Raw genomic sequence first — 13,289 nt, 5'->3', positions numbered from 1 at the left:
AAGTAGAGCTGCTCAGTCCTTTATAGAAACAGCAAGGAAGTACTAGATTGGTGTAAAGGTACAGAGTCTTTCACCTCTGGATTGCTAGTTCAGATTTTGTGGTTGCCAAGAGAAATATGTTCTTAAGATTCAGTGTCCTGAGTAGTCTCAGTCCAGTTCCAGTGAATTGTATCACTATAAACCTTTACAATGGGTGCATTAGGTAGCCATTACAACAGAGAAGCCAGCTTTCTTGCTGATCCTTACGGAGTAAGGTTGAGCTGCATTGTCTAGAAAGTGTGGGGAAGCTTGCATTGCTAGTGTTTTACCTTTTTTATGGATATATGGAGGACTTTGTTTTCCAATGCTATTGATCTGTCACTTTTTACAAACTCTGTGAAGTCCATATTCAGACACAGTCCGGATAGCAAAGTTAACCGGATAAACTTATCCAGCTAACTTTGAACGTATATTCAATAGCACAGCCTCACTGTTGAATATGGCCAGCTATCTTAAAGTTAGCCCACTAACTATATAGTCAGCTACCTTTAGGGCAGCTCTTTGGTCCAACCAAACTTAGCCAGCTGAGTCATCCAGCTAATTTTAAATATTGGAGTTAGTCGGTTAACTTAGCCGGCTACCTCAATTCCTCTCAGTTATGCCCCAGAACGCCCCTAACTTATCTGGCTAAATTCTAGTCAGCTAATAAGTCAGGGGGCTAGAATTTACTTGGCTAAGTACCCAAATATTCAATTAGCTCCCTAAATTCTGATTTAGCCAGCTAAATGCTTTTGAAAATGGACCTTTGTGTTCATTAGAAATAAACATTTTTAAACTTGTGTTTTCTAAAAAATGTATTTTCCTCCTTTCTCCTGAGTTTGTCTTCACAATACTGAAATCCATGTCCACTTTAACAAATAATAATAATAATTAAATGTCATATAAGGATGTTTCTATTTCTGATTGTTTCATTGAAAATTAAAAATCCTTACTTTAGCACCTCTATTAGTAGGTATAGACCTCTGGTTTTAATAAGTAGTAGTCCAGGATATAGAAGAAATCCAATAACAAATTTAACATTGCTTTCATTTTAAACTGCTTAGAAAATCCTTAAAGAAGCTTTTTTCCTGTTAAACTCTATTGTAAAAAACAAAAAGTTTACATAATAGAGCAGTGATTTTTAACCCAGTCCATGGGACACATCTAGCCAGCCAGGATTTAAAATATCCACCATGAATATGCATGAGATAGATTTGTATGCAGTGTCTCCATTGTATACACATCTTATGCATATTCATGGTAGATATCCTGAAGACTGAAGAACCTCTGTCATAGGAAGGAAAATAACCAGTCAGACAAAAATAGATTAAGATTTTCTCTAGCTCCATTAGGGGAGCTGTCACTTTAGCTCAGTAGTAGAGCCTCTCATTTTAAACCAGAGCTAGTAGTAGGGAAGATAACTTTCAAGTAAATGCTTGTGGCGATATATACGTACGAATATGGCCACAAGAAGTTCTACGCTAGTATTTTATAACCTGCGTGTTTTATAAAATACTCATATCTCTATCCTACAACATACATGTATATGTAGACTTTTGGACAAATGCATGCAATGCATTGAAAAAAACATATATCAATGCATTGAAATGCATACTTTTCCTACCTATTTTAAAAATATATGCACACATATTTTAAGTTTGAAAATAAAGCAGGACTTACTTGCATAAATCGTATTTTAAAACATGCGTGCATCAAGGAAATTACCAGTTTTACCAATTGGTCCACTAGTTCACCCAGTCCTTCTCTAGGTCATTGAGACCCTCCTGGTTCTTCAGCCTGAATGTCCCCCAATTCACCCAGACCTCTCACTCAGTGAATACTATCCAATAAACACATTTAATATCATTTACGCCAGATAATTAGGCAGGTGTAAAATTATGCAAGTAAGTTGGCAAATCTACACATGTAAATATCTTTTAAAAATAGCAGCTTACAAGCTTAAATGTTGGCCCCACCTTGGAATGCCCCAGATAGTTCTTTTTGTGCACCAACATTTTCATGGCCGATTTAGAATGTTTCCTCAACCCCTATACCCAGAAGCCACTTCCTCTACCTAAGGTACATTGATAACATCTTCATCATCTGCACTCATTGGCTTGAAGCATTTAAAGAATTCAACCAAGAATTCAACAAACTCCACCCCACCATCAACCTGAGCCTAGAACAATTCACACAGCAAGTCCACTTTCTGGACACAACTGCCAACTACATGAGGGACACCAAAGAACCACATTATACGGAAACCCATCCACTTTCCTACATATCTACATGCCTCCAGCTTTTACCTACCCCACAACATAGAAACATGAGTGCAGAAAAAGACCATATGGCCCATTCAGCCTGCTCATCCATCCAATTAATTTAGCATTATAATTCTCATCATGTCCTTAACGGTCCCCTGTAATTATCTCATGCTTTCTTGAATTCAGATACTGTTTGTCTCTACAACTCCTACTGGGAGGCTGTTCCAAACATCCACCACCCTCTCTGTAAAGAAATATTTCCTAAGATTACTCCTGAGTCTATGCCCTTTCACTCTTTCAACATCATCTCATGATTCCTTGTTCTAGAGCAGTGATGGCAAACTCCAGTCCTGGAGTGCCTTAAACAGGCCAGGTTTTCAGGATATCTACAATGGATATGCATAAGAAAGATTTGCAAGCACTGCCTTCATTGCATGCAAATCTATCTCATTCATATCAATTGTGGATATCCTGAAAACCTGGCCTGTTTGTGGCACTCAAGGACTAGAGTTCGCCATCACTGTTCTAAAGCCACCTTTCCATTGATAAAAGGCTCACCTGTGAGATATCTGAATGTCTCTAATCATATTGACCCTATTTCGCCTTTCCCTTAAGGTATACATTTTGAGATATTTAAGTCTATCCCCATATGCTTTAGAATGAAGACCACTGATCAATATAGTAGCCACCCTCTGGACAGATTCCATCTTCTTTATATCCTTTTCAAGGTACAGTCTCTAGAATTGTACACAGAATTCCAAGTGAGGTTTCACAATTGACCTATAAAGAGGCAATATCACCTTCCTTTTTCTGCTGACCATTCCTCTTCCTTTGTTGCCAAGCATCTTTCTGGCTTTTACCATCACATTATTCACCTGTTTGATCACCAGATATAATTACTCCCAGATCCCAATCTTCCTTTGTACTTAGAAGAAATTCACTTCCAAGACTATATCTTTCCCTTGGGTTTTAGCATTAAATCTTAGCTGTCAGACTGTTATGGTTAAGCAGTGTTTGGGTGGATTCTTGGGTACTGTGACAGATGACCATACCCACGGGGAGGAGCCCCCTGGGGAACCACATTACTAGGCTAGACTCAGGATGCACAAACACAGAATTAGATCTTTTATTATACAGCTTGATGTATACCACCAGAGGTGGCAGTAATGAGGTAGTCTGGATGTTGCAGTCTCGGGACCCTCGGCAGAGGGGACCCTTCTCACCCCGTTGGTATAGGGGAATTCCGGTGTAGGTTTCCCAGCAAGGCATTGCTGTGGATGAGACAGACTGAGAGTTAGATTACTCACTAGATGGTAACTGTAGGTATGCGATTCCACCAGGCTGAAGTGGATGGTACTGGCACCGAGGCAGGGAGAGCAGACCTGATGCCTGTAAGGCACCTGAAATAAAGCAGAGGGCCCCCGAGGAGCGGGTACCCAAGTTAGTCAATACCCCAAAGGGCAGAGAGAGAGCTTCCAGTGGCAGCAAGAAGCAGCAGAGTAGCATAGACCAGACAAATCCAATCCTTGCTAACTCAATTAGCTAGCATGTAAGGGCAGGCTAAATGCCTGGATGGCGTGACGTCACTAGAGGGGTCGCCCCCCGAGGTTTGCGCCATAGCTGGAATAAAGATGAGGGTAGTGTGCGCACACACCCTAGTAGGGCCTTGGGAGGAGCAGGACGGGAGGCAGCACCATAGCCGTTCCAGGGACGCTGGAGAGAGCGGCTTGCAGACGCAGCGGTAGCCATTTTCCCAAGGTAACTGGGAGGAGCCGTGAACAAGGTGAGGCAAACAGGGCAAAGCCGTCTAGGACCAATGGACGCAACACAGACCTTAGACCATTCCTCAAACTTCACTAGATCCCTCCTCATGTTTTCCACTCCTTTCTGGCTATCCACCCTCTGTTACAGATTTTGGTATCATCAGCAAAAAGACATACCTTTCCCAACAATCTATCTGTTATGTTGCTCACAAAAAGTTGAAAAGAACCAGTCCAAGGACCAGTCCCTGAGGTACATGGCTAATAACAACCCCCTCTTCAGAGAAAACTTCATTTACCACTACCCTTTGTTGCTTCCCACTCAGCCAGTTTCTAACTCAGTCAGTCACTCTAGGATCCACACCAAGGGTGCACAATTTATTTATACTTTGGACTTGGTCTTCACCACAAACACCTGGACAGACTCCTGTACTGAGATACCCTGGTCAGACCATTACCTAGTATAGTGTCTTAACTCTCACCCAGATTCTATACTTCAAGGCCCTCTTTCACGCAGGACAATCCAGAGAAGACTACCCATAGAGGCAAATGATTAACTTTCCCAATGGCTGCCAGTACTCTTTAGGCCCTCTATCAAAGATCCTGACAGTCTAACTGCACTTTGGCAATTCTCTCTACAAATGACCTTAGATGCCATAGCACCCATTTGAACTTTAGTAATACAGAGACAAAGAACAGCTACTTGATACTCGTCTGCGTTGCAGACATTAATATGGGAAGTCCACATTACAGAATGTAAAATGTGTAAATGTAAATCAGATAATGCTCTCTCTGATTATCATATGAAAATTACAGCTTACAGAAAGGCCATAGATCAAGTCAAGTGAGGCTGGTATTTGTCTTGAATATCAACTGCGGCCTCTTGGCGTCATGAACTTTTTCAGATAGTTAGAACGGTATCAACAGCTCTTTCCTATAATCCCATCTCTTCTTCATACAAATCCTATGAAAAGTTTGCTTCATTCTTCATGGAGAAGATTACCAAGATTATGCAAGCTATTAAGGACTGTCCAGGTTGCAATTCTGCAGATATACAAGCAAAAGCACCAATTTGGTATGAATTTGCTTTAATTTCCAATTTTGAAATACCTTCAATATTTAAACAAAAGGACTCTGTATGTTTAATTCATGTTCTATGGATTTAATCAAATTCCTTTGTAATGAGGTTGGTAGTTATATTACTAATCTCACTAATGCTTCCCTCTCTGAGGGACAATTCCTGTCTCAATTGAAAATGGCAACCGTCGATCCATTATTAAAGGACACTGAAAAGGATCCCACCGATCTTTCACAATACTGTCCGGTTTCTACGTAACCACTGCTGACCAAAGTTATCAAAAAAGTAGTATTTACACAGCTACAAGACTATCTCATGAATCACAATTTCTTGGATAGTACCCATTTTGGGTTTCGGCATTCCACTGCACTGAATTGACACTATCTGCCAAGGTTTCGATTCAGGTACTAAATATCTGCTAGTTCTTCTGGACTTGTCATTGCATTTGACACTTTAAATTATAAGATTCTGTTAGATTGCCTGAGAGCAATAGGAATAAGTGCTATGTTTCTCTCTTGGTCTTCCTCATTTCTCACAAATCAGTCTTACAGAGTGAAGATCGGGGATGCCTTTTCCAATTCATATCTCCTTCTTACAAGAGTGCCTCAAGTAGGGATGGGCATTTGTTTTAGACAAAATAGATAATGGCATTGAAATTGTCTATTTAATCTTGTTTCAGGAGCACCCCAAAATGAAAAAAAAAAAAAAGACAAAATTTTGTATAATTATTATTTTGAGGTAGTGTGCACTAATGGGACTCAGTGCGTGCTAACATTCAGTTAGTGTGCACTAAGTCCAAAAATAGGGAAACACAAAATAAATACCCCAGAACCATTTAAAAAATGAAATTAAGCAGAAGAAAACCCGAAACAAAAATGGCACAAATAAAAATCAGTGCACATCCCTAGCCTCAAGTTCTTCACTTTCTCCTATTCTTTTTAATATCTATCTAACTCTTCTTTGCTCACTCCTCTCCATTCTGGTTGTCTCATTCAAATTGTACGCAGTTGACATCCAGTTCTTCTTTTCAATTCTGACTTCCATGGACCTAGCCCTGAGGATACTAATGGAGTGCTTAACTAAGATTAAGGATTGGCTATTAGAAAACAGGTTGATACTGGATGTAAAAAAAAAAAAAAGTGGAAGTAGTTCTATTATCCTGAGATAGACACTGCATCATTAAGTGTTCCCTTCAATGGGACTCTTCTACCTATAAAGAAACAGGCTTGCAACTTGGGGGTTCAAATAGACTCTTTGTTATCATTGAGACTGTATGTTAGTCATTAATTCAGGTATCTTACTACAAACTGCACCTATTGCAGTCTTTAAAGCTGCTTCTTGATCAGACTGACTTTTGTTTAATAACACAATCACTAATCATGTCTGCACTCGACTACTTCAGTGTTCTCTTTCTGGTTCTTCCTAATACATACCTTCACACATTACAATTAATACAGAACTCAGCTACCCATCTAATTTTTGGGTCATCCCTATGAGACCATATCACCTCCACTCTTATTGCTTTGCAGTGGCTGCCAGTCCTATGGCAGATCAAATTCAAGGCCTTAAAATTTTGTATTTAAAGCCCAAATGAACTTGGTCCCACCCTGTTATGAGACGTCCATCCAGACATACCAGCCAAAGCATTCACTTCAGTCATCCTCCCATTAAGAAGTGAGGTAAATCGAATCCAAAAACTGGATGATTAAAATTGTAGGTCCTGGGAAGTGACATCATCCCTGAAAGATGGACACTTAAATCCATTCGCTCCCCTCATACTCTCTGTAAACTAAAAAGACAGTACAAAACAGTGAATAACTCACTGACCGGGTCATTCATCAAGCTGCGATGTGGCCTTATCGTGTGCGATAATGCCCTACCGCACATGATAAATGGCAGTACTATTCAAATTAAGGGAAGGGGAGGAGTGTGGGTGGGGGTTGGGTAGAGTTATGTATGAGTAGCGCTGCAGGCGATAATGTGTTTCACACACCTTTTCCCGAGGCGCTATGGGGGCAATAGTGTGTGGAAAGGCCGTACACTATCGTCCCCCTAACCCCTTTTTTGTTCGTGGGCCATCATTCTGCTATAAATATAGCAGAATGATGAATCTAAGCCTGATTTTGGGCGACTGGCTCGTGTAGATGAATGGAGGTATGGCTTCCCAAAAAAATGGGTCGATTTGAAGCATTTTTCCTACAATTCCAGTGGATCGCGATTTGAGACCTTAAGCGGAGTGACTAAACCAGGGTCGAGTGAGCCATTGAAGACAGAAACCAGATGTCTGGACAAGAGTGTACTTCAAAGTAAAGGAGATGATCTAACTAAAGAGGACTTTAGAAAGTGGTTTCATGAAATTCAGTTGGATATAAAATCAATCAAGGACAAGCTCTGGGACACTATTTCAAATTTTCAATCTGATATAGCTGATTTTGGGAGGCGCGTAGAAGATGTGGAAGCCTCTATAAAGGATCAAAATTCTGAGATCGTGCGGATGAAAGTTGAAATGTGAGATGCGCATAAAAGTAAAGCTGAGATAACCTTAAAGTTAAAGGAGAATAGATCGGTCGATCTAATATTCGGATCTGGGGCATACTGGAAACTGAAGCATTTGAAAATGCAAGCTTGGTGGTCCATAAAATTTCACCGAGCAGTGCTGAATGTCAGGGAAGGAGATAGCGAGAGTGTGAATAATGATGTAATTGTCCTAGATATGGCTCACAGAGCTTTAGGCACGTCTATAAGGATTACTCTGCAGGGCATAATTGCATTTGTGCAAGCTTCCGTCTGAAGGAGAAAATCATGCAACAAGCAAGGAGGATGGGAAATCTTTCTTGGGAAGGCCATAAAAATGCACTTTTCAATGATCTGGCACTCACCACACTCAAAAAAAACAGAAGGAGCTGTAGGCTATCACATCTTTGTTGCACAAAGACAATATTAGATACAAATGGCTATATCCTTGTGGTACAGCATTTACTATCATCTCTGTTACTTCTAAGATACATACGGAGGCGGAAGCAATCATCATCTTGAAGGCAGCAGGACTGTCAGTTCTGGAAGTGGCGCAAGAAGCTTTCAGAGACCAAGAAATGGAGAAACCAAAATGGCAGCATGTGGGTAAAGGCAGGAATCGGCTGCGATGGAACACAGATGAAACCAGCCTGCAGAGATCGGGAGTCACCTGAATATAATAGCAGTTGCTGGACTCAGTGATTCATGGAAGTCCTGTGGCTGCTTAGTATTCTCATTCTTAGTGTCTGACAATAAGCATTGCTTGTTTATTTCTATTCTACTAGCCTGTGCCTTATTTAGTAAACACGACATGGGTTTATTTTTTCCTGCTGTGGGTTTTTCTTTGGTTATTTAGGGACAGTATTGTTATTACAGTTGGTAATATAAGTTAAGGGAGTATGAGGAATGGGGGGAGGGGGAGGGGATACTCATTCCTAGGAGGGATTAATGCTGTTTTGGCAGTTTCTTTTTTAATGTGGGATTATGGGTAGGAGGGGGGGTTAATGATGGGTCCGAGAAGGGAGATGGGGTAGGTGGAATAAAGAAAGAGATAGTGAATTTGCAGTGGGGAAGGTTACAGAGGCTAAGAAGGGAATGGGTACTAGGAAGATGTATTTTGGATATGGTGGGGGGAATGATGAGATAATAATGCCTTATGGCATTTATTTATTGTGTTTGTGAACCATTGTGACAACTTGTTCCAAACGACTGTATAAAAAGCTTTTAAATAAATAAATAAATAAATGGTTTCTATTAGGTTTGTTTCTTTAAATGTGAAGGGACTGCATTCTCCATATAAATGCAAAATTATGATTAAAGAGCTGCTTTCATTAAAAGCCTCAATTGCATTTATACAGGAAACACATTTAAGAAAGAGAGATGAGCACTTGCTATATTCTAAACATAATATCAATATGTTTTTGGCTTCATCTTATAAATACGCTGGGGTAGGAATCTTCATATCAAAAGATTTAATGGTACAGGTTGATTCTGTATATCATGATGATGGGGGGGGGGGGGGGGGGGGGCAGAGATTTCTTATTGTGCATCTCTTTATTCGTGCTGATTATTATGCCCTAGTGAATATATATTTCCAAAATGTTCAGCAGAGAGAGATTTAAAAAAAATAGATGCTTGTCTTCTAAAATCCAAAAATAGGAAACTAATAATTGGGGGGGGGGGGGATTTTAATTTGGTTCACTATTCTGTAATAGATTGTTCTTCAGGTCATCTTCTAAAATTGATAGGATAACCCTTTAGTCATTTATGAAAAAATGGAATCTAGTAGATGTATGATGGGTGAGGCATCCTACAGAGAGGAATTATTCCTTTTACTCAAAGCCACATGATACATATGAGAATAGATTACATTTTGGTTGAGAGATCTTTGGTTGTTCATACTACAGAGGTAGAGATTGGTAGTATTTCATGGTCTAATCATGCCTCATTTTGGTGGGAGAAGGTAGGGACTTAACTTAAGAGAGGGCGTCAGTTTTAGAAATTAAATGATAATCTTTTAAAAAATAAAGATACAGAACATCAGATTCAGAAAATAATCAGAAGAAATTGCCCTGGTGGCTTTATGGGACTGCCTCAAGGCAATGGTGAGGGGCAGAATAATTGCGGTGGCATCTCATAAGAAAAAAGAGAGAGAGAAAAGAATATTCTGCTCGTACTACAGAAATTAAAGGGCATAGAATTCAAGCATAAACAAAATCCTATTAAACAGCTGTTAAAGGATTTGGAAGATATTCGATATCAGCTACATCTTTTAGAGGCTGAAGAAATAGCCTTTAAATTAGATTCGGTTAAACAAACTTATGAGTTTGGCAATAGGGCTGGGAACTTATTAGCCCATAAATTAAAGAATAGAATATACCAAAATCAAATTGTCAAAATTAAGGATAAAGATGGATCCATGATTATGCAAGGAGATGCAATTAGAAAGCAGTTTAATCAGTTTTTTGCAGAATTGTATGAGACAGAGAATGGGGCTTTGGAAGAAGAAATACAGCATTTCTTATTGGAGGTACACTTGCCTTGTTTAAATGCAGAGTTGAGAGAGAAATTAGGCAGACCCATAACGTCTGTGGAAGTTTTGGGAACTATACAAGAATTAAAACCAGGAAAAGCATCGGGTATAGATGGTTTTACCCCATTCGTCTATAAAAAATTTAAAGATATACTAATGGGACCTTTGGTAAAAGTGTATAATTATATCAGAGAGAGTGGCCGGTTGCTACAGGATTCCAATGTAGCCAGTAAAAAAGTTCTACCAAAACCAGAAAAAGGTCATATGCTTTATAGTTTCATATAGACCAATTTCTGTTATAAATATTGATTTTAAAATATTGGCTAAGATTTTTGCACAAAGATTGAAATTATCAAAACAAGAATAATCAAACATCGCTCTAGTCTGAACACTCAGCGGGAAATCGCTCCCTTAGTTGCCCATTGGGTCGCTCATCCCCATAGTATTTCGAATTTGAAATTTTTTGTAATTGATGTGCTTTCTCCTCCACGTTGGGGGGGGGGTAATTTTTCAGAGTTTTTAGTCCGTAGGGAACAAAGGTGGATTTTTTCATTGAATAGTTTAGCCCCTACAGGCTTAAACAATGAGAATGAGTGGGGTGTTTTTACATGATCTGTATCTATAGTCATCTGTCAAGTCCGTTATTTATTGGTTTCTGATTGGTTGGCGCTGTTTTCGTGCCTTTTTTCAGCGTTTAAAAGGCTCTCTGTTGTACTAACCCAGTGCACTCCCAGTTAATCTGTGCACCAAAATTGATTAAGGTATGTTTGAATTGTGAAATTTTAATTGAGCAGTTTCCTATCATTTCTTTTGTCCCACACATTTAATTTTCTTTTGTTATAGATTCTTGAATTCCTTACTGTCCCTCCCACCGCAGCCTCACGGCGAAACACGGGACCGTGTCTGGGGATTGTTAAAAACCTGCTGATTTGTAATGTCTGAATCGTGGAGTTGCCATACTAACTGATTTATTACACCTACTTTGATTTGAAGTATTGATTCTTTACCTAGCCTCACTGCACTATTTCTCTTGGATTGGTGTTCCCTAATTGATCCATTCAGATCAAGCGGGCTTTATGCAGAGACGAATGGTGGGTGATAATGTGTGTAAAATTATTATTGTCACTCATTATGCAAAGAGGAAATGTATACCTTCGGTGCTTTTTGTTGTGGATGCAGAAAAGGGGTTCAACCAGGTACATTGGTCTTTCTTACTTCAAGTTATGGAACGGATGGATATGGGGGTTATTTTTTGAAATGGGAGCAGGAACTGTATAGAAGTCCTGAAGCAGGTATTAATATAAATGGGGGATAATCCAAAAATTTTACAGTACAAAGGGGTACAGACAGGGGTGCCCTCTGTCTCCTCTGTTGTTTGCATTAAGTATATATCTTTTAGCGAAAAGAGTTAGGCAATATACAGGTATCGATAGGATAAAGATTGGAAAAGAGCATTATAAAATGTCGTCATATGCCGTTGATATATTGTTTACTCTTGCTAGTCCAGAGAAATCTCTGAGGCTGTTAACATCTGAAATTGAGATTTTTGGGAGAGTTTCAGGTTTTAAAATCAAAAGAGATAAATATGAGATCTTATGTTTGTTTATCAGATTTGCAAGTTCAAAGTTTAAAAGCAAAATTTCCTTTAAGTGGGCAAAAGGTCATGTTAGATACTTAGGAGTATAAGTAGGAGCTGATTATAGTGAATTGTTCAAGTCAGTAGGGCAGGATATGGATCAGTGGGATAGATATACTCTTTCATGGTTGGGGAGAGTGGCAGGATAAAGATGACACTCTTACCAAAACTGGGTTACTTTTTTCAAACTCTTCCTTGTATTATTCCTGATGAGTTTTTAAGGAAATTGCAAAAAAAGATCTTCTCTTTCATTTGGAAAAGGAGACCTCCAAGAATTGCTAGACATGTTTTGTATTTATCAAAGACAGATGGAAGACTGGGAGTTCCAAATATTACTAAATACTATGTAGCTTCGCAACTGAAGGCAGTGGTAGATTCACAGTAAGGTTATTAAGAAACAATGGGTGAACATTGAAAAGAATATATTGGGGGTACAGGGGCTTTTCTAGGTTAAAAGGTTTAACGGTGAGGATTATGGTAGGATATCTCCTTTTACAGCATGTACTTTGGAAATTTGGGGAAAATGGAAAAAAGAGTTTGTGGGGGATAAATACTTTCATTTTCTTACTCCTATTTGACAATTTCGTGGATTTTCCAGCTGGGAGCGAACACAAAATTTTCAGTACTTGGGAAGATAAAGGATTGATAGTTAGAACAGGTATGGAAAAGTAAAAAAAAAAATAACAACTTTCCAAGAACTGTTGGAGGAGTTTCAGCTATTCCAAAAAGATTATTTTGCATATATTCGGTTATGGCATTTTGTTAATACTAAAAGTATAAGGAAGGATTTGAGGAAAGGCAAATTTCTATTTGAAGGGTTATGCAATAAGGCTAATTTGATCAAAGGAGTGATCTCTAAATTATATGCATTATAAAATCAGGCTCCCAAAAAAAAGAATTGGCATTTGTCCACCTGGGAAAAGGATTTGGATGTTGAAATTTGATGAGGATGAATAGGAAAAGTGTTTTGCTTTGGTGGATCACAGTTCTATAGTATCCATGTTAGGGGAAAACAGCTCTAAATTGCTATATAGATGGTATGTCACCCCTTACAAACTACTAAGATGAATGTGGATCGTACTGATAAATGTTGGAGAGCTTGTGGAGCTGTGGGTGATTGTTTCCATATGTGGAGGGCTTGTCCTGTTGTTCAGGGTTTTTGATCCACAATATGTTAATGGCTAAAAGATATATTATGTAAACAGGTCCCAATGGATCCTAAGTTATTTTTGTTGAATATGTCTTTAGAAGGGGTCATGGATATGCAAGAGAAATTACATAAGAACATAAGAACATAAGAAATTGCCATACTGGGTCAGACCAAGGGTCCATCAAGCCCAGCATCCTGTTGTAGTTGTGGCTCAAGCTGCTAGAACTGTGATGGCAAGGAGATGGAAAAATAGTGGGCCACTTAGTTTTTCTGCTGTAGTACAAAGGTTGAAATGGATCCACTATATGGAAAAGCTCATAGCTCTATGGTGTTGCA

General features: G+C 39.1%; 1 protein-coding gene across 4 annotated transcripts in view; it reads left to right on the top strand.

Annotated features, from left to right (window-relative positions):
• The window catches only part of ERICH6 (glutamate rich 6), a 285,150-nt gene that overhangs the window by 228,351 nt on the left and 43,510 nt on the right, over positions 1 to 13,289 (top strand). Inside the window, exon 13 of one of the 4 annotated variants that reach the window (XM_029616498.1) lies at positions 8,123 to 8,500. The exons of the other annotated variants lie outside the window; for them this stretch is intronic. Within the exon in view, the coding sequence (XP_029472358.1) occupies position 8,123 (1 nt within the window). The 3' untranslated portion in view covers positions 8,124 to 8,500. Of the gene's footprint in view, positions 1 to 8,122; positions 8,501 to 13,289 lie in introns of those variants that run through there. 4 annotated transcript variants of the gene reach the window in all.

Source organism: Rhinatrema bivittatum, chromosome 9 (assembly GCF_901001135.1).
Source record: "Rhinatrema bivittatum chromosome 9, aRhiBiv1.1, whole genome shotgun sequence".
Lineage (NCBI taxonomy): Eukaryota > Metazoa > Chordata > Amphibia > Gymnophiona > Rhinatrematidae > Rhinatrema > Rhinatrema bivittatum.
The sequence above is the reverse complement of the archived record's forward strand: the minus strand, read 5'-3'. Positions and strand labels throughout refer to the sequence as shown.